This window comes from Lissotriton vulgaris, chromosome 8 (genome assembly GCF_964263255.1).
Source record: "Lissotriton vulgaris chromosome 8, aLisVul1.2, whole genome shotgun sequence".
Lineage (NCBI taxonomy): Eukaryota > Metazoa > Chordata > Amphibia > Caudata > Salamandridae > Lissotriton > Lissotriton vulgaris.
This window is the reverse complement of record NC_141696.1, coordinates 622,509,534-622,531,331: the sequence shown is the minus strand read 5'-3', so window position 1 is coordinate 622,531,331 and position 21,798 is coordinate 622,509,534. Positions and strand designations below refer to the sequence as shown.

Here is a 21,798-nt window from a genome sequence, read left to right as displayed (position 1 = left end):
ATTCCCAAGTGTTCATGGGATTTGTAGTTTTGTTTTTTGATTGGCTGCTGAGCATTTCATTAAAGAAATGAGAAAGCATAATCGGAGCCTCCTGTCCTGACATAGAATTTTGGTGGTTGTCTCCAGTTGTGTTGTCAGACACTGATGGTCGTGTTTCAGACAATGATGCTGGTCATGACAGTTTGGCTCTGTCTAAGAGTGTAGACCAGACCTGATCTCTACTTCAAGCTGGCAGCACCTTTCATACCTGCTTCCTTACTTTACTTGATTAAACTACTAAACCAACTATCCAGTTGTGGAGGATTCACTACAGAAAGCTGTTGCCTTTTTGTGAATATATAGTATTTTATAGTTACCCCTTGCCCCCGCCTAGCCCCCCAAATTTAAATGTGTTATGATGATACTAAAATTTGAATACTTGATGAATTAATAACCTGAATGAAGAGTTAATTAATCCTTTTAAACTTCCAATAATCCTGCTTGTGTTTCCTGTGGAGCCCCGTTGATCTTTTCTGTTTATGGCAATGAATGTAAATGATTGCTACTACCGTATTTATTTAAAATGTTTTATATAGCGCTGGCTGGACCCAAGAGTATCAGAGCGCTTTACAGGCTTTGGTAATACAGAATTACAAAATAACTTTTGTACATAACGTACTAGAATATGCGTTTTATAAGGTGACTGTACCCCTAAGTGTTCGATTTATGAACCCCAGCTCTATCAATGTTGTCTGACTGTAGCAGTAGCAGCAGAGAGCGAATCGAACTGCAGTCACGTGTAACAAATTGAACATACAGTGCAAGTAAAACGACACGACAGACACCTGCCCGCCGCACATTATTGTGCACTCAAAGTCCTCCGAGCACCATGGATGTGAGCAGCAGACGCAGACCACATTGGACTGTCCACTGACAGGGTACTTGGACGAAACCGCTTGAATATTCACTCAGGGACTCAGCATTATGTCTACTACGCTAGGATTGGCTGAGGTGCCGAAAAATGCGCCAACCATATGACCCCGTACACATTCCCAGTTTCTCCCACTAGTAGAAAGTGTTCAACCTTAGGATTGGTTGTGAGGTTACCCGGAAGTGCTGAAATCACGGACAAATGACATCCGTTAAAAGATCTGCAACTGGCAACGGATCTTAGGCTGAGTTCACGGACGATTCCGTGTAAGTATCGGACATTTTTCTTTACAGTAAATCTCTATAAGCAGTGGATCTGAAACTGGGGTGTGACTACTACCCAGGGATTGAAAGGCATCGGATTTAGCTAAGGGAGGCCGGGGAAACAAGCTATAGCTTAGTGAAAACATATCCGGCAGCCGGACCGCTGTGAGAACTGAATAACACCATTGACTGGTGGTTTAAAGGAGTCCCTCAAGTGGAAGTTCCGATTAGGGTGGCGGCTCCTGCAACCGGTCTGTACTGGATTTTATATTCCTCGCTCGTTGACTCGGAGTGCCACGAACATGATTTGGGTGATGGGTGGTTTGTGCGGATTGTGGCGGGTCAGGTTTCTAGTGATTGTCGGGAATATTTTAAGAACCCCTCTCCACCCCAATTGCCACCAGCTCATAACTTAAGGCGAAGACTTCGCTTCTTACGTGGCAGGGACAGATTTCACTGAATTCTTCTCGGTGGCCCCACCCATTGCCTTGATTGGCTCCCTTAAGCGGTGATTGGGTAACGCCAGTCGGGCGTCACTCTGTGGACTTTAAATGCCTGTTGGTCTACTGATGGCGGAAGGTGCTATCAGCACAGCATGAGTTTGCGGTAACAACTGCCCAGTAGGTGTCGGGACGTGTACCCTGCATCGAAGACCTAAAGTGAGACCACTGTTTATTTCAAGTTGTGTCGGAGAGCAGTATATTTTCCGTAACTTGACGAGTTATGTCAGACGGTCCCCGCAGCCTACTTGACTTGTGTCCAGCAATCAGAAACGAGGCCGCTAGGTTGAGAAGGGTCACAAGGCGTCCGGATCTGCCCGGATAGTCCGGGGTTTTGACCAGCTGCCAGGCAGATTTTGGAATTGTTGGCTCATGTCCCGGTTTTCAGAATGGGTCGGCTGAAAAAGTGAGAGATGAGTTTTAACGGGGTTAACCACGTAAAACTACCCAATCTGGGTCAGGATTACAGTACAATAGAATGGCGGTCACGGTAGCAACTGTTTTATAAAACCTGAACAAAAAGAATGCATTGTGTGCCTTCTTTAAAGAGGGTCTACCTTCATCTAGAACGGTTGCTCCCCCCACCTCCTCTCTGCTGGTATAGTGCTGATTGATATTGTTCTCCACGTTACTGCTATTCATTTATGTGTATGTGTATTTGTGTAGCGCTTTGAAGCGCTCGCCACTGCTGGGCATCACATAGCATTTTTGATAAGTTTTGCTTGTGTGATTTAATCTGCCTACCTGCCGCCTAGCGCGTAGCGCTTTTCCACTGCTGCCTTAGTATCACTGTATCGTAGCGCTTGATTGGCATTATAGCCCCTCGACCCTCGCAGCATTTGTTTGTTGCCATTTTGTTTAACTTCTTGCTGGCCCCTCCCAGACCCTCCCTCCATCTCGCTCCCAGCTGACCCTCCCACGCTCCGCCCCCTTCACCATCCATTTATGGCCAATGCCCCCACGCGCCCCATTCGCGCTGAAGGTGCGCCAAAGGTAAGCCCGTCTACGCCCGTCCGCGCCTGGACCGCGCCCAGCGCCAGAGCCCCTGGTCCTCGTAAAGTCAACCCCTCCCGCATTACTTACGATGCCACCACCCTCCTAGCCCTCAACCCCGGCCGCTCCCTCAACTGCGTCCAAGCTGCTCCTGGACACACCCATGGACCCTTTTCCTGCAACTCCTGCAAGTTCGACGGCACCAAGAACAACTCCTCATCTACGAACTGACAACAGATATCCAATCCCAACCACCTACAATGCATCCTGCTCAACACACGCTCGGTCCACAGACACGCCATTGACCTCTGGAATCTACTCGTCACCATCTCTCCGGACGTCGCCTTCCTAACAGAAACATGGATGAATGCCTCTTCAGCCCCAGACATCACCATTGCCATCCCGGAAGGCTATAAGATCATTCGCAAGGACCGTACCGGCCACACAGGAGGAGGCATCGCTATCGTCCACAAGAAATCCATCCGCATCTCAACCAGCTCAGACGTCAATCTCGCCAACTCTGAACACCTTCACTTCCAGATCCACATCGACCCCAAGACCACACTCAGAGGCACCCTCCTTTACAGGCCACCAGGACCCCGCGCACAATTTAGTGAAGACATCACGGACTTCATCACTCCACACGCGCTCCCCTCCGAGGACTACATCCTTTTGGGAGACCTCAACTTTCACCTTGAAAAGAACAACGACCGCAACACCACCACCCTTTTGGACAACCTCGCAAACCTCGGACTTAAACAACTTGTCACTACCCCCACCCACGTCGCAGGTCACACACTCGACCCTATCTTCACCTCCAGCAAACATGTTTCCTTCAGCCACACCACAGCTCTCCTTTGGACTGACCACAGCTGCGTTCACTTCTCCTACAACAAGCCCACATCCAACAACCACCCCCAACCCACTCTGCAAAGAAACTGGAACAAAATCACCATCGACCAGATCTCCTCATCGCTTCTTCAAAAGCCCCCCGCCCACTCCTCAAACCCAGACCAAGCAGCCACCAACCTCACCCAATGGTTATCCAACAGCGCCGACATCCTAGCACCACTGAAAAAACGACAAATCAAACTAGGCAGCAAGAAGGCCTCCTGGTTCAACGATGACCTTAAGAAATCCAAGAAACTCTGTCGCTCCCTCGAAGGCCTGGAAAAAAGACCCAACCACCAGCACCAAGGACGCCTTCAAAAACGCCACCCGCATACACCACCAACTAATCCGAAATGCCAAGAAAGCAGCCTTCAAGGACCGTCTAGATAACAACGCCCACAACAGCAAGGAATTATTCAACATCGTCAAGGAATTTACCAACCCCTCAGCCAACTCCAACGACATCACCCCCTCTCAAGCCCTCTGCGACTCCCTAGCCTCATTCTTCCACAACAAAATTGCAGACATCCACAACAGCTTCGACAACCAACCCGGAGACCAACCCACCCAATCCCCTGCAGGACCCCCACCCCCCCTGAACATCCTCAATGACTGGAAGCCAATCTCCACTGAGGACACCATCCGTCTGATGAACTCTATCCACTCAGGATCCCCCACTGACCCTTGCCCTCACCACATCTTTAACAAAGCAGACTCCATTATTGCACCGCACCTCCGAGACGTCATCAACTGCTCCCTCAACTCCGCAACCTTCCCGGAAAGCTGGAAACATGCCGAACTCAGCGCCCTCCTGAAGAAACCCACAGCTGACCCCACCGATCTCAAAAACTATCGCCCTATCTCACTCCTTCCATTCCCGGCCAAAGTCATTGAGAAAGCTGTCAACAACCAACTCGCCGCATTCCTCGAAACCAACAAATCCCTCGACTCCTCACAGTCCGGCTTCCGAGCCAAGCACAGCACCGAAACCGCCCTCATCGCAGCAACAGACGACATTCGAACTCTACTGGACAATGGAGACACAATCGCCCTCATCCTCCTCGACCTCTCCGCAGCCTTCGACACAGTCTGCCATAGCACCCTTCTACAGCGCCTCAAAAACATCGGAATCCAAGGAAAAGCACTGGAATGGATCACCTCGTTCCTCTCCGGAAGAACCCAGAGAGTCCGCCTTCCACCATTCAAGTCAGAGGCTACTGAAGTCATCTGCGGCGTACCTCAAGGGTCCTCACTCAGTCCCACCCTCTTCAACGTTTACATGAGCCCCCTCGCGGCCATCGCACGCCAACATAACCTCAACATCATCTCCTACGCCGACGACACTCAACTGATCCTATCACTCACCAGAGACCCTAACACGGCCAAAACCAACCTACACGCAGGAATGAAAGAAGTAGCCGAATGGATGAAGCACAGCCGTCTGAAACTGAACTCAGACAAAACAGAAGTCCTCATCTTAGGTACCTCCCCCTCCGCCTGGGACGACTCTTGGTGGCCAGAGGCCCTTGGAAAAGCACCCATCCCGACGGACCACGCACGGAACCTGGGCGTCATCCTGGATTCCTCACTCTCGATGAACAGACAAGTCAACGCCGTTTCTTCATCTTACTTCAACATTCTTCGCATGCTCAAAAAAACATTTCGCTGGATCCCTACCGAAACTAGAAAAACAGTCACCCACGCTCTGGTCACGAGCCGACTGGACTACGGAAACACCCTCTACGCCGGCACCACCGCAAAACTCCAGAAAAAACTACAACGCATCCAGAACGCCTCAGCCAGGCTCATATTAGACATCCCGCGTAAAGAACACATCTCTGATCACCTGAAAAACCTCCACTGGCTCCCCGTCAATAAGAGGATCACTTTCCGGCTCCTAACCCACGCACACAAATCACTCTACGAAATCGGACCCGAATGCCTCAACACACGACTATCCTTCTACACCCCCTCCCGCCAGCTACGATCCTCCAACCAAGCCCTTGCCACTGTACCTCGCATCAACAAAACCACCATGGGAGGTAGATCCTTCTCCTACCTAGCAGCTAAAACTTGGAACTCACTTCCCACTCACCTTCGCCTTACTCAGAACCACCTAGCATTCAGAAAGCAACTCAAAACGTGGATATTCGACAAGTAACTCCCCACCCTTCTTCAAGCGCCTTGAGACCCTCTGGGTATGTAGCGCGCTATACAAATCTTTTGACTTGACTTTCTGTAAGTTCTTGGCAATATGCCTGCAAACTGCTTCATAAGCGGTTATAGTATCCGTACCTAGTGTGGCTCCATCAAGGCAGATGGCTAAGTTATCCCCAGCCTCCCTGGCTAGGTCCTCAAAGAAAACCTCTGCGAATACATCGTTCCATTGGATCCTCCTTTCCTGATCTCTAGTAGATAGGTGTTGTGGGCCCCTTCCCTTCAATTCTGTGCTCTAGGTGTGACCTCCCCACGTCAACCTCTAGAGAAAGCGGGTTGTGATCACTGAAGGTCGCTACCACCACTCTGTAAGCCGTCTTCGCAAGAATTAGGGGGGACACGAAAATGTCGTCGATAACCGACTTTGCTCCCCTTCCTATAAAAGTTGGGACCCTCTCACTCCCCTCCTCCTTGCTTGGTTCAAATACGTTTAAGTTGGATAGTAGTTCCTCAAGGGCATCGCACTTCCTGCTGTGTTCAAAGTAGGGTAGCCCCCCCCCCCCCCCCCCCCCCCCTGGCAGCCCACCATGATCATCTCCATAGCAGTCCCACAAACAGGGATGTATATTAAAATCTCCCATTAATAATGTTTCTGGTGCACAGGAATCATTGTGTTTATAGAGTGACAAAAATGTTTCTAAATTACTAAAATGCTCCTTCTGCTGAGAGCCTTCCATTGCGTTATTCCGTAGTCCGTTTTTTAAAGGTGCCGGCAAGATTTAAGGAGAAAAGGAAGAGCAGGCCTCCCTTTGACCTCCCCACATGTCCTTGGGCCACAGCGTTAGTGAAGCTAAGGTAGCCGTCAAGTGCAAAGCTAAAGGCGGCATCCCAGGTTTCCTGGAAGGCCAAGATATCAAATTGCCTTATAAATTTCAGCCATAGGGGGTCTGCGCTTTTCGAACGAATCCCTGCCACATTCCAACTTAGGAGTTTACAGGATACAACCTGGCTAATAACTGAGATGCTTGTAGTACCCAAGACCCCACCCTGCCCTGGATTTTCCGTGGGTAGTCAATCAATTGACACCATCCCTAACAGAGGGGAGAAGCGATTGGAAATGCTTAAATCCCCCATAGAAAGCGAACCTGGCTGGGGCAATGTTTGTGGTTAAGGCTATGGTTGAAACTCCCCCATGTAAATGCCCCTGAGCAGTACTCAACTTTGCAAAGTCCATACCCTGGTGTGGAGCCATGTGCAAAAGGTTATGGGGTGCATATACCCCCCTAGGTGGCTGAGGGGGTCTATGCTGAGTTACTGGGGGGTAGAAAAATCCCAAGGGAAGTGGCCTGATACCCTTATTATCAAGATCTGAGGCGTCCCAGAAGTCTTTCCGCACTGGCCCTATTATTAAAGGAAACCACCACACAGTCCCCCGGAATACTCTTGTGACTCCGCCCTACCCACCCAACTCTCCTTGCCATTATTACTGTGTTTGAAATATCAACTCCTCCAGTGCTAAATTCCGCTGACCACTGCCTGGCTTGGGACATGAGGTCAGGGATTGATTCATATGAGCCCTCCCTTAATGGCGGTACCTCTGTAAAGACCGCCATTAAAGGGGCGGCCTCTGGTGGCAGATCCAGGGTTCGGCCATATGATCTATGCTGCCTAGAACCCCCTTGTGACAGGTTCTCCCTAGTGCTCACTTCCAGGTTACTACTCCCACCCCCTGCCCTTGTGGGTGAGTGAGACTCTATGCCTACAAACCCAGTGTCATGACAAGGTTTGCTAGGTGTGGGGCCCGTTGGCATTGCTCCTACCAAAGGCTTATTCCCCACGGTTACTTGTGGCGGAGTTGCAGGCACCTTCCCCCCTGGTTACGGTTTAAGGAACAAGTCTATTTTCTCATATTTAGACAGGTTCCCACCACACAGGTATTAAGTGTGTCCACAATGTCTTTAGTAGTAGACAGTAATGCAGGTTCCAGTCGTGAGGTGAACAAGTCCTCTATTAATTCCTCAATTTTGTCTTTCAGGCGTTGGTCAGGTTGACTACCCTCAGCCCTAGGTTTTGTCCTCCTGCCGGCTGTTTTAACTGGCTTGCGCTTTCTATGCCGCTTGTGTGGTTGCACACCATGTGGGGTGTCGCTCAATAGCCCAGGACTGCCCAGTGGGGTTGGTAATGCTGGTTGCTGTAAGGCCAGACCTTGGTTAGGGTTCGTGATCACGATAGATGGTTCCAGCGGTATGACCCTAGAATGATTTGTGCCTGCTGTGGGGTCATTTTCTGTCTCCCCCCCCCCCCCCCCCTCCCTCCCAGACCCAGTTCTTTCTCCGCCTTGGCAATCTCTTTAGACAGAACCCCCACCGCTGACGTTAAATATGATATTATAGACTCAGACTTTCTGGGGTGCTTTGCTCTTTTACCTTTGGCGTCCCTAGCGCAGACCTGCTTCCTCATCCCCATGGCTGGACTTTAGGGGGTGGCCCGTCATCTGCTGGCCCCTGATGGCCACAGATGGCCCCGCCCTTGTCTCGGGCAGCTCCAGCGCGCGACTCGCGGGGCGAAAGGCGTTCCGTTCTTTTCAAACGCCTCCGGGCGCTTGTGCTGGCATCACAGGTGCGCCCTTCTCCCCGGGGCACCTGGGTGTTGGTCATCAGCCGTTGCCCTCGTGGCTTCAGGAGGACAGAAGGACGCGAGGCACAGGAGCCGTTTCCCTCACGGCTGGTGCTGCGGCATGATGTGTGTTGCGGTTTCCGCTAATGCCCCCAGTGCCTCTCAATTTTGGAATTAAATCTGATTCGAGCTTCACAGAAAAGCAAGAGTGGCAAATGACTTTTTTTTTTGGTTAATTTTTTTTATAAGTTGTTGCTACCGCGATCGCCATTCTATTGTACTGAATAAAGTGAGAGACGCTTATTTGGTGTTCTAAAGTTGTGCTTGTTGGCAGCGGTTAGAAGTAAAACATTTAATTAACAGGTATGATTCTGGTTTTAGAAAATACATTTTATTTCCCTAGTGCTTCTTCTGTGTTGAGTTCTCATTCTGCGCACCGTTGATGTAAAATCTGAGTCCGCTGCAAAAACAACAGTTGATGGACAGAATGCAGAACAATGTCCTACATTCACCCCAGTACAGAGATTTCGGCCTAAATCCATCATTTTTTTGCTCACCATGCCATTCCAGTTTGAACCCAGCCACATGCAAATCAGTCTTGACCATGTGCTTCATGGGAACAGTCCAGCCCAAACTGCCAAGCCAGGGCCTCACTGGACTGGAAACAAGCATCCTAGGACCGGTTTCGGGGTTTCACTCCTCTTCAGCCAGGATAGCTTGATTCCAGAGGCATGGAGAGCACGGGACCCACGTCTGGGACTGGGTATACCCGCCCCACTCTGGGTGACAAATGAAAAAACAACAGTTGATGGACAGAATGCAGAACAATGTCATACATTCACCACTGTACAGAGATCTGGACCTAAATCCATCGTTTTTTTGCTCACCATGCCATTTCAGTTTGAACCCAGCCATATGCAAATCGGTCTTGACTGTGCCTCATGGGAACAGTCCAGCCGAAACTTCCAAGCCAGGGCCTCACTGGACTGGAAACCAGCATCCAAGGACTGGCTTCAGGGTTTCACTCCTCTTCAGCCAGGTGGCTGGGCGGCCTGGTCCGGTTCTTGCGTGTATCCTCTGCCCCGCCTAGGGGCGTATCCCCTTTGAGGACTGATATTCGAATAGCGGCCGGTCGAGCGTCCTCTGCCACGGCCGGCCCTATTAGAGACCTGGTGCAACACACTCTTCAAGGAGGCTTGAGATTTATCCAGGGACGCGAAGGTATCAACAAATTTTGCAATATCTTTCACAAAGTTGTCTCCAAACAACTGTCCTTCCGCCAAAGGACCTGGATCTGAAGAAGCCAACTCTACCAACTGAGGGTCAATCCAGAGCGAGACTGACTTCCGTCTTTCAGAGGCTAAAGCGCAATTGGCGTTCCCCAGCATGCAGATGGCACGTTGCGCCCAGCCCGCTAGGACCTCAGGGTGAATGGCATCCCCTGTTTCTTGAGCTCGGAGGGCCAGTTCCAAGATCTTGGCCAACGGCCCCAAAAGGTCAAGGACCTTATCTTGGCACGCTCTGAGCGCGCGATCAGGACCTTTCTTGAGGTCTTTCTTATATTTCTTGAGGAAAGTAGTCACGGACGTGTCAATGTCTGGGGTAACGGCCACCTTGTGGGCCAAATCGGGACGGGGGCACTCTGACTTAAGGCGGGCTGTCATCTCTTTGTCAAAGCCTTTACGGAGGTGAGTTTCCAGGTATTCCGTCACAGCAGGGGGAGGGACCCAATCAGAGGATCTAGGGTGAACAATGTCCGATGGGTCAAAGGAGAAGGGTGAAGGGTGGACAGGGGAAGCATGCTTACGTTTCTTAGTGCGCTTGTGAGGAGCAGCATCTGAGGAATCCGTGTCAGTGTCCGTAGTGGTGTCCTGTAGGGGGGGAGGGGGGCGGATGGGACGGTAAGGTCTTGTCGCCAGCAGAAGACTCCCTGGTAGCCACACGCAGCACCCTCCTCTTTGCAGAATTCCGTGTCTGCCATAGTCACAAGGAATTGTCAAATTCCACTCTTAAGTCCCCAGAGGGAAGCGCAGTTGTCAGCCCAGGTGAGGGCGTCTATCAGGGGAAGTGCTAGACGCAGGAGCCGGAAATACCAGTCAAAATTTCGGTTGCATAAGTCCAATTCTAGGACAAATGGAGGGAAATAACCCTTATCTATCTCAGAGAAGGGTTTTCAAAAATTAGTCCCGCTTCACCACTCACTGGGAAGCAAGGGTTAATGCTAAAGAGCTCCGATGTAAATTGCGATGGAAACACTGCTTTTTAGTGTCGAAAACAGCCCCTCGGCTCCTGGCCAAACTGCGTGATTCCCCACTTCAGCCAGGGGCAGAGCGTCGTGCAGGCACTAATAAAGGGCTGCGCGCGTACACTGACCTGCGCCTCCTTCCCCGAGGGGGGGGGGGCTAAGTCCCTCGTAATTGTGGACCGCAACTCAGGCGGCCGCGGCTCAAGCAGCGAAGGTAGGGTGAGAATGGGCCTACGGGCGCAACACGCGCTCCAAGAACTAATTAAGGGGACACGGAGTGGTCCAGAGAAGCCCCGCTCCGAAGTCGGGAAAGAAACCGAAGTCGCCAGTGGCGTAGACCCAGGAACCGCGATAGCGGTATAAGTATCTCATACAAGGAGAGAAAAACAATGCAAAAACAAACACAGAATCAATAAATATAAGCAAATAATCTCGCCAGAGGCGATATCTAACACATGAGGCTTGCAATGCAGTAGAACAAGCATATAGGTAAAGAGCACTTATCTGGGCTGTGGAGCAGCAAAGAAAGAGGAGGCCAGATTAGTGTCTCTATACTTTACTAGCAGCCCGCCCCAGCGTTGCCTGGGGCAGAAGGGGGCTGGGGGCAGCATTTCAGGCTTGCCTGTCCCTCCGCCCGTCCCTCAGCCCGTCCCTCCAGGTTCACTTACCTTACTCGCCGCTCCTCCTCGCGCTGCTGATTTTACTGCTCCACTGCTCCTCCGCTTCTCGCTGGTCACATCCCTCGGCCCGTCCCTCTAGGTTCACATACCTTACTCGCTGCTCCTCCTTGCGCTGCTGATTTTACCGCTGGTCATTACCGCTTGTCCGCTGCTCCTCCCCGCCTGTCCGTAGCTCCTCCCCGCGATCATGTCCTCCGCTCTTCCTGTTGCTCCTGAACGCCGCTCCTCCCCGCGCTCTCGATTGTCATGACGCAGACGTCGCAGCCGGCGCTTCTTTCAGGGGACTACTTTGTTTTTAAAGTTCATTTTTTAAATTTTACGTTTTATTTTAGTTTTATGTAGCCTATGTCCATCTACACACCCTGACAATTTCAAGGATGTGTCGGGTGTGTGGATTGGCGCTGTGGTTCCAGAGTTTACCTTGCCAAAAGGGTTGTATTCTCTCTTTATAATAGTAGTATAGATATGCTTGTGACTACTGTGATTGGTTGTAAATATTGGAGGCGTGGTTCAAAGCCTCATGCGAAATGTTGTGTTTTACCATTGTAGTTTTACTTTCATTGGCTGCTGTTTGTGAAGTAAAGAAATGAGAAAGCATAATCCTGCCATAGAATTAAGAGACCGGTTTAGTCCTGGCCAAGCTATGTTTGTTAGCAGCAGGTCTGTCTGACTGCTGTGCTTTCAAAATTCGTGGAGATGTTGAGATGTTCTTGTAGGAACTTTAACAGAGGGAAGAGTTTGGTGTTTGGTGGAATAGGTATACTCTGTATTGGTGGTATTTTTATTATGTTATTTTTATTTTATTTTTATTATTTTTATTATTTTTATTAATGATATTATTATTATTGATATTATTATTATTGATATTATTATTATTGATATTGTTTTTGATGATATTGTTGGTATTGATATTACTATTATTATTAATCACTATTATTATTGATAATATTAATAATGTTATCATTATTGATATTATTATTATTGTTATTATTATTATTGATGATATCAATAATAGTATCAGTAATATTATTATTATTATTGATATTATTATTATTATTATTATTGATATTACCAATAACAACATCATTATTATCAATAATAATAATAATAATAATCTTATAAATGATGATATTGATATTACCACAGCCTGTTGTGTACTGCCTGGCTGGTTAGCGTGGTTGAATGGTGTCCAGGTGAGACATTAGGATAGACAGATTGGAGGCTGTTGCAGTAGTGCAACATGCTGAAGAGGAGCATGTTAAGTAAAATCAGATGGTTTTAATAGTTGAGCTGGTAGGAAAAAAAATTGCGCCCCTGCCTAACTGAACTTTAAGAATAGATTAAGTCTGGGCAGTGGAAAAGGGGCAGGAGTAGCAATAATGTTACTAGCTCTCCTAGTTGACAAATTTAGATTACTCTGTAGTAAGGTGAAATTACTTTAACAAAACAAGGTAAGGGACACTTTCCGCCAGTGCAATTACCATGTGTGGTTAAAACTATGTCTCCATGCTGAAGTAAGTTGGAAATGTTTGAGTGGGTGGGGTGTGTGAACAGTTACACAAATATTCAAAAGTATCCGTGTTCGGAAAAATATGCACCCATAATTGCAGGTGAGGAGAAATTTGGGCCTTCCCCCTTTTGGAAATGCAAGCATTTTAGGCTAGTCCCTTAATTATTATTATTTTTTTTTTAAAGTTTGTTTGTCGGGTATTTCTTTTTTTATTTAACCCCTTCGCTGCTGATGACGAGCTCAGCTCGTCATCAGCCACGGTGGTCGTGTGCTGATGACGAGCTGAGCTTGTCATGTAACGCAGGTTTTTGTAAATTGCCGCACAGCGGAAAAATTACCGCCGCAGCAATGTGGTTCACCCCTTCGATGCTGATGACGAGCTCAGCTCGTCATCAGCCACGGTGGTCGTGTGCTGATGACGAGCTGAGCTCGTCATGTAACGCAGGTTTTTGTAAATTGCCGCACAGCGGATAAATTACCGCCGCAGCAATGTGGTTCACCCCTTCGATGCTGGTGACGAGCTCAGCTCGTCATCAGCCATGGGGGGCGTGTGCAGATGACGAGCTGAGCTCGTCATCTAACGTGGCTTTCTGAAAAAAGCTGCGTAGCGCAAAAATATGCGCCGCAGCGATGAGGTTAAATATATGTAGTCACATAAGCCACGTATCCAGTTTTGGCTGTTCTTTGTTTGGGGCAATACAGTTCTAGTCTGTAACCCTTTGCAACAAGGCAACTTATGTTGTAGACCTAAGGGTTTAGGATCAACAACATTATTTGCTTGTTAGCGGGGATTTGAGCGTGAGAAAATAAAGCAGACTCTGATATGCATTAATGTGTAGAGAATGGAGCACCGGATGCGACATTTGGATATGCAGGGTAAGGCAGAAGGTTAAATGGCAGTAGACTTGACTTCGAGTTTTTTTGTTTTTATTTTTGGGGTGATCATTGTTTTCAATTCCCAGAACTGGTATAGTGTGTAGTGTTCTGTATTACAGAAGATTTATAAATGGAATGAGCATCTAGGTAAGAAGCTAACCGTAAAATCCTCACTCCTGTATTGCTAATAATTGCTCTGGTTATTCTCACAATGTTGTGATTGATCACAATTCGGGGACTACGAGCTTGAGTAAGGAGAAATTATGGGTTTGTTCGGAAGTTGTGGAGACGTTTTTAAAGCGGACTGTCCTGTGGGAGCTGTCCCCACTTAAAGTTTCAAATTTACAAGTTGTTCGACAAATTTCACTGTCTGTTAGTTCCCACTCCATTTATAAATTGTGTCTATCTGACTATTAAGTAGTTTTTAGCATTTTTATTAGAACGTTTTTATACTGTTGAATTGTGATTTGTAAATGTCTAAATGTTTATCATGAGATGTCATTTTATTGTATATAAAAAGCTTTTTTTATTTTTCTTTGTGATATGATCCATTAAATTTGCATGTGTGCTTATACACTCCGATTGGAGGTGTTTTAATCTTGATCTTTGGGAGTATAGTGAAACATCATATGTCCAGTGGTATAACTGATGAGTGAAAGCTTAAGTGTTAATAAGGAATTCCAAAGGGAACATATTTGGTTTTAACTATTCAGTTACGTAGGAGCTCTGTCCCTTTGGACTCTTTGAGCCTCTCTCCGTTTTTTCAAGGATTAAGGAGAGACGCCGGAGCAGATGTTAGGAGGCAGGACCCATCTTCTTAGTTGACAGCTTCTTGTACTGTTTTGAAGCTTTGTTATTGCCTGCAATCTTCTGTCCCTGTTTTTTTCCAGAGTGGTGGCATTAAAGGGCTGCATTCAATGCCTTGTAACAATAGCTGGATTGATTGTTTGAAAAAGATTATTTAATCGAATTTCTAATTTGATTACCACATTTGTGATAAGCATAGTCTTCTGATTTGCATGTTAATGGTGCAGCTTCTGCTCTAAGTTGGGGAGCACAATGAAATAATTCAACATCCTTTAAAATGGAGCTCTCCAACTCCCCACAAACCTATAGACTGACTTAGTAACATTTGGAATAATAACTGTTTTTGAATGTGTGCATTCTATTATACACTCACAACATACCCATATTATCGTACTCGGGCATAAATCTGCAAGTTTAAAGCAGGCTGTCCATTTGCTTTCAACCACGGCGAGGTGAAATAAACAAAATATTTTTATATTGACGCATTTGCCATCCGAACAAGGACAGAGGTCAAATGTCAGTTTTTTACTTTTCATTAATTGTTGCTTATGTTATCCTGGAAAATTGTTTGCTTTACTTTCTCTTATTACAGTTGAAGGTTTTGTCAAGTGAGCGTTCTGACATTCATTGTTAAACAAAAGGCTGTTGGATGTCACACAACAATTCAACAGCTTGTAATTGACTAGACAAAACCAATCGGAACACTACTTCGTGATGTACAAATATTTGCAGAAACTCTATTTCCAAACTTTGCATAATTTATAATTTTATCTGTAAAACCACATCAGTGGGCAATTTTGTGGCCATTTCAATGGAAAATCTGCTGATTGCAAATAAGTGTGCCACCACTTCATGAATCAGGTATGTATTTATTAAAAGTTTAAAACCTGATTTGAGAAACATTCCAGCCCCCGCCCTGATGACAATGCGGTTAATGAATTAAGAGGCTACTCGGCAGTCTTGTTTATCCTATATGTGGCTAGATTTGTATTATATGTGGAGCAAAAGTTTAGTCTATTAAATCAAACAGGTGTTTTTGTACAGCAGACCTGCTGAGTCAACGTATTTGAAGATGCTTTTTATATGTGATAAAGAAGAAAATGGTGGATGAGTAAATTAAAATATTTTCCCAGGATCACATAATTTGAAACCAGTGTATGGGTCGAGCATTATAATTGGGTTGATTAAATTATTTTAGTCACTAGACCTGTAGGTCTTGTAGCATTTTTATGATTTTTCGGGGCCTGCACTCTACTGCATTCTATGCCCCTCTACCCTGCCCCACTGCACTCTATGCCACACTACCTGTGCACCACTTCACTCTAGGCCACTGCACTGTACTTGGCAACACTAATCTACGCCAGGGCATTCTACAATGCCACATTGTATGCCACTAAAATTCTATGCTGCTGCACTCTTCGCCATTATACTGTGCAACACTCTACACTAATGTACTCCACATCAATCCGCTCTGCTCTACGCCACTCCATGCAACTCCAATTTATGTCACTCTATGCAACTCCATTCTTTGTAACTCTACTCCACACTTCTCCATTCCACTCTACGACACTCTCCTCCACACCACTAACTTTTAACCCTGCAGCTACCCTGGTGTACAACGTGGCTAAAACACATTGGCAAAGCCAGTAGCTCTTTCATAGGCAAGATCTATTGGCTTTGCCTGTGCTTGCTATAGAAAGGGCTGTCCAACTCGTCCTCCAGTAACTCCCTGTCACTCCTTTGGCATCCCAGTGCTTTTGACTTGGGGATTCGTTAGAATACGGTTTACTTTTTAGGGCTGGTATTAGCTTTGACCTTTTTGATTTTTATATATATGTATGTAATATACTTGCAAGTAGGAGAATTCAGCCAGGCCCCCATCTTTATCTGGTAGTCTAGTGTTGTCATTCATGTTTTCCTTTTGCTCCGCATTCTGCATGAGGCAAGTTGGCTCTCAATGACTGCATTCTGGTTTTTGAGGAGCAGCCTTCCGCATAGAAAATAGTTTCCTTTAATGCAAAGGAGTACGTTTTTGAGATCAAAACCTATATTTCTGCTTTTAGCCAATGTTTTTTTTATTTTTTTCTATCAGTAAGGGCCCAGCACCTCCTCAAGCATAGCTTTTACAACAATGACCAAGCATTGCCATACCCAAAAGGCTTGGGGTCATCTCCAAACTTTGTGTGCTTTGCCAGTGCTTGTTTTCTTTCCCTTTCAACACTCACAGGGAGAGCATGTTTGCCCTCTCTATATGCTTATTCTGAATCCTTATTCCTTCCTGTGCTCTTATTTAAGAACTAAAAAATGTTGTCTACCTTACAATGAAGAGCTCAAACAAGCATATCAGCCTGTAGGTTAGAAAATCGTATATAGACAATTGGTGGGTTATAAAAGAAACATATTTGTTCTGTGTTGATTTTGCACTTCCGTTATTTTACTTGCATATATTGTGCAATAAGTATAGGCATTTATAACACAAAATTGTATTAACCTATTTAATAAATAGGGGTCTGTATATTTTCATTCACTTTATTTCAGCTGGGTAAGACATCACGGAGTCCACCATGAACGGACAGTTGGACTTGAGCGGGAAACTCATCATTAAAGCCCAAATTGGAGAGGACATTCGTCGAATTCCAATTCACAATGAAGACATAACTTATGACGAGTTGGTGCTAATGATGCAGAGAGTTTTCAGAGGGAAACTGTTAAGCAATGATGAAGTCACAATTAAGTATAAAGATGAAGGTATGTGTACATTGTTTGTTGAAGACTTCAATGACTGGGTACTTGCTGTTGAAGCATCGAGAGTCATTGAACTGAAATCGTGGTCGATTGAAATCCATGGTTGCTAACCCAGTACTTTACCTGAAGCTTTTTGATGGCAAAGCCCAGTGGTGAGCAGGCCTGCTTTCCAGGTTCTCGTTTTGACGTGGGCAGAATTTCAAGGACTCTGAAGTGCATGGTCTTTCTTGTTCTAGGATGATGTGCTGCAATGAAACAGATAAGACTAGTTGCTCCGATTTGAAAGATGGCTCTGGTCTACTGAGACAAAATCTTTTGTTGGCTGCAAATAAACTAGGGATTGCAAATCCCTTTGACATTTATTTTCAATTTTATGAGAATACATACAAATATACAATATTTTGTACGTGTGCCCATACTTCTTTTTATGTCTCGGCTAGCATTGCGCACATTTGTAGCGCGCTCGGCACGATTTATTGCAGATGAGTACTTGGAGAAAAGGGCTTGAAGCCCGCCCCTTATTCCCATTGGCTTGCGTCACCGTTTATGTTAAACGGTGGGTTGTCATTGGAAATACGGTTGGCCGGCCCACCAGGACTGGCTCGCGTGCTTCACAGCTGTTGTGAAGACTTTTCTTTTCTGGTTGTTTATTTAACAAGCAGATTAGAAAACTCTTCACGACATCTGTGAAGCATGCTAGCAAGTGCTCCGGGCTTCTTGCAACCATGCTGCCTTCACGCTTGGAGCATGCACCCGTTGGCTCTGTGATTGGTTGGCGGCAGGCAGGCACGGAGCTCAGAGGCGCAAGGGGTCACAGGAAGGACAGGGGTATTCCGGCAGAACGCGCATTTCCGCTGTGTGTCATTTTCTTTGTTTTTGATGTGGAATTCAGTCTTCCAGGCGTTCTGCTTGGGGGCTACAAACACCACAGCTTTCCAGTATTCACATGCGTAGACTGTTACACATACGTATTCGTGAATACATGCTTAAATATGGTACAAACGTTAATTTTAGATTAAATTATGTTGTTTCTCCACAATTATATTTCCTCTTGAAGTAGCTTTTCCCCCTACAATCATGGTGGTCAGACACCCTGGATTTGCCGAGAGGGTCCAGGATTTTTGTTGCCTGTCCGGCATTACATTCTGATTCAAACACATGTCTTGGTTTTGAAAAGAGTGGGTAAGCGTGCACATTAAAATGCGAAAATGTAGCGCGTGCAATCTCATTTCCACTGCTCGGCGCTACAGCACAGCAGGGCCGCGAGATAAATGCTTTGAAACACCTGGTTGCCTTGTAAAATCATTCCTGTCTCCAGTAGGATGCAATTAGGGGTGACTCTGCATCTCAAGAGACCCCCAGCTGACGCCCAGGATCGTGGGATGTACTCAGCTTTATTAGAGCATGTGTGTGATAGAGAGATGGGTCCATTAAAGAACACTGGATTTTGCACCATCTTTGTGTGACGTGGAGCACAGGTTGGCCCACTTCTGTTGCTATATTAAATTTGAAAATGCGACCCTGCATGTTGCGTTTCATAATACACAAAAGTAAAATCATTATTTATGGACTTGTGGGCAGGCGCCTCCCCTCCCCTCCTGATCCTCTTCCCCCACCGCCTAGCAGGCACATACTTATGCTTACCAGGCCTAATTGCAAACTTTGCTCTCTGGTACTTTTAGTCCTGTTTTCATCTTTGATTTACATGAGTATGGGACGGATTCCTCCGGGTCTCAGATCTGGTAGCATTTTATTGCAGACTTTGAAACTGGTCATTTTCGAGCCTTATATTCATGCCTCTAGCTTTACAGGGAAAACGCTGCTGATTTCTGAACAATTAACATGTTCAGGTATTTATCAATGATAAAGTCCCATTTGTGTTTCACATTTTACTGAATTTTGCCTCAAGTTCTCAACAGGTTGTGCTTTTGTATTTGTTCAGCATTTTACTCTTGTATTGTGCATACTTTCAGCTGTTCAGGTTCAAGCCTCTAGAAGTTTCTTGCAGTACCTTGTGCCAAAAAGGTGTTCAGAATACATGACCATCCAATCTTTGGCCTCTCCACTACGCACACAGAGAACCACTAACAATAGTCCAGGCTGGTTTTCAGTGTATGGCAGTTGTGTTATTGTATCTGGATGCAATTACAAAAAAGCTACTCGTGGTGACTTCAGATTAAGACACTTACGTCCTAGCTGCCATTACCAGCTTCAGGGTTTGCTCTGACACCCTGGTTATGAACGATTACCAATATTCACAGTCCATGCAGAGCCAGTGATGTCACAAGTGCGCACGCCGGCGTACTGCACCTGCTTGGGCCCAAACAGCTTTAGTTCGAAATGGCACACATAAAAATCGGTGCAATATGGGCTACATACATAACTATGTAACATGCTGTTGCCATGGCAGCGATGCTCCACTTGGATCTCCTGGAAGGGGACGCTGTGGCGATTGGTCCCTGATGCCCTGTCGTAGGCAGTAGGAACAGGAAGAGATCCCATTAGGGCAGCTCCAATTGGGGGTTCAGGCTTGTGCTGGCAGGGGGTCAACAGCCGAGGGGCGCTCCAAAATGTTTGTATAGTGTGCTGAAATTGGTCAAGTCAAAATGTTTATTATGACCGTGGTCTTTAAACAATGCAGTGACATAACGCAGAATGGAGTATGCACCATAGATTCATACACGTATTTTTTTTAAAACTTGTCCATTAAAAGATCATATACACCATTATCAAAAGTACAAAATTCAGTAAAAGTTACAATTATCTTAACTTATTTTTGTATATTAAAACCTATTCACATTCTTACTACTCCAGGCGATTTCATTCCGCTAAAATCCATACAGTACTACACATTATTCTTTGGCTCTCAATGCACTCAAGGCCACCTTTATAAATTTCCCAAGGGCAATTGCAATATCGATGTAGGGGATTTCTGTTAAGAGGCTGGCCGCCTGCGACCTTGTTTTTACATCATATTTTATAAATACTGGGCGCAGCCAAAGTTTTCTATGTTCTAGGAGTGTCAAACAATCTAACATGATATGCTGCAGGTCTCCCTTAGTTCCCAGATTACACCTACAGCGACCTTCTTAATCTAACATTTTTATTTTAAGGTCTCTGTGTATTAGCCATGGGTTGATCCCAATTCGAAGTCTCAGGATCTCTTGCCTGAGTCCACGATTGGGTAATCTATCAAGGTAGGGGAACCAGTTTTCTTGAGACCAAGCATTTAGCATATGCGACACTGATTTTTTCTTTGTTAAATAGCCTATATGAAGCAGTTTGGAAACTACTTTTCCCGTTTGTTTCAGATTGCCTTTGGTACTAGGGATTTGGTATGTTACCAGGTCCAAGTCGATCTCTAATGAATTGCAGATTCCCTTCAATTTTTCCCTACTGGCCTTCGCCCATTTTAGCTCGCTTTTCTGAATTTCATTGCGACACCAGTCTGCTACTTTTTTACTTTTAGGGTCTTCTAATCTCTTCCAGAATCTGATCACAGCCATCTGGGTTAGTATCACCCAGGACTTTGTACCTATTTCGGTTCTGATGGCTTGTATCATGGCAGATTGGGGAAGAGATAGTAGCCTTTTTATGCAATTACCCTCTATCACGTCCCAAGATCCCTTACCGCTCAAATAAAGGACCTCTGCGCCATATAAAACTTGGGGGGGGGGGGGGGATCGTTGCATCAAAAGCTCTAAGCAGTGGTCGGTGAGACATCTCACCATAGTCCCCATTAAACCTTTTTAGGCCACATATGGAAGAAAGTGCCTTTGCCTATTGAGTTTCCAAATGGGTATTCCAATTTAGAGACCTATCGAACCATATACCCAAATATCGGTACTCATTTACTGTCTCCAGTTTGAGATCACCTATGTACCAACTGAATCTGCTTAACTTTCTCCCAAAGCGTAGGGTTTTGGTTTTATCCAGGTTGATAGTAAAAAATTTGCTGGCACAATATGTATTGAAGGCGTTAAGCTTCCTTTGGAGGCCCCTCTCGGTCTGATCTACTATTACCAGATCATCCGCGTACAATAGGCAGGGTATCTTGTTTCCATCCATTTTAGGGCTGGCACTACCCTCCACCTCTAGATATGCCGCAAGATCTGACAGGAAGATCGAGAAAAGCTGGGGGGCCAGCACACAGCCCTGTCTTAATCCATTTGCAATTGGTATTTTTGGTGTCAAGGAGCCCACCGTATCTTTAATTACTTGACCCCAGTTTTCCCTGTGTAATTCTTTTATTATAGTAAGTAAGTCTTTTGGAATATTTAACTTCTTTAGGGTCTCCCATAAGCAGGCCCGATCCACAGAATCAAAGGCTGCTTTGAAGTCGACGAAGCAACAGCATAACTTGCCATTTTGTTCCGTCGACTTCCTCGCCATCGCCCATAGGGCGAATCCGTGGTCTATTGTGGAGTGGCCCGTTCTAAAGCCACCCTGTTCTATGGGAATTATTTGGTACTCGTCTACCCATGCATTCAGTTGTTTCAATACAATTTTAGAAAACCCTTTCTCACCTATATCTAGGAGATTGATCAGCCGGTAATTTTTTGGCTCCTCTTTGCTCCCTTTCTTGTGGATCGGCCTAATTACGGC

General features: G+C 46.1%; 1 protein-coding gene across 1 annotated transcript in view; it reads left to right on the top strand.

Annotated features, from left to right (window-relative positions):
* The first annotated feature begins 1,049 nt into the window (after positions 1-1,049).
* TFG (trafficking from ER to golgi regulator) overlaps positions 1,050-21,798 on the top strand; it is a 123,272-nt gene continuing 102,523 nt past the window's right edge. The window contains exons 1-2 of the mRNA XM_086934502.1: positions 1,050-1,176; positions 16,987-17,196. Of these exons, the coding sequence (XP_086790628.1) occupies positions 17,013-17,196 (184 nt within the window). The 5' untranslated portion in view covers positions 1,050-1,176; positions 16,987-17,012. The remainder of the gene's footprint in view (positions 1,177-16,986; positions 17,197-21,798) is intronic.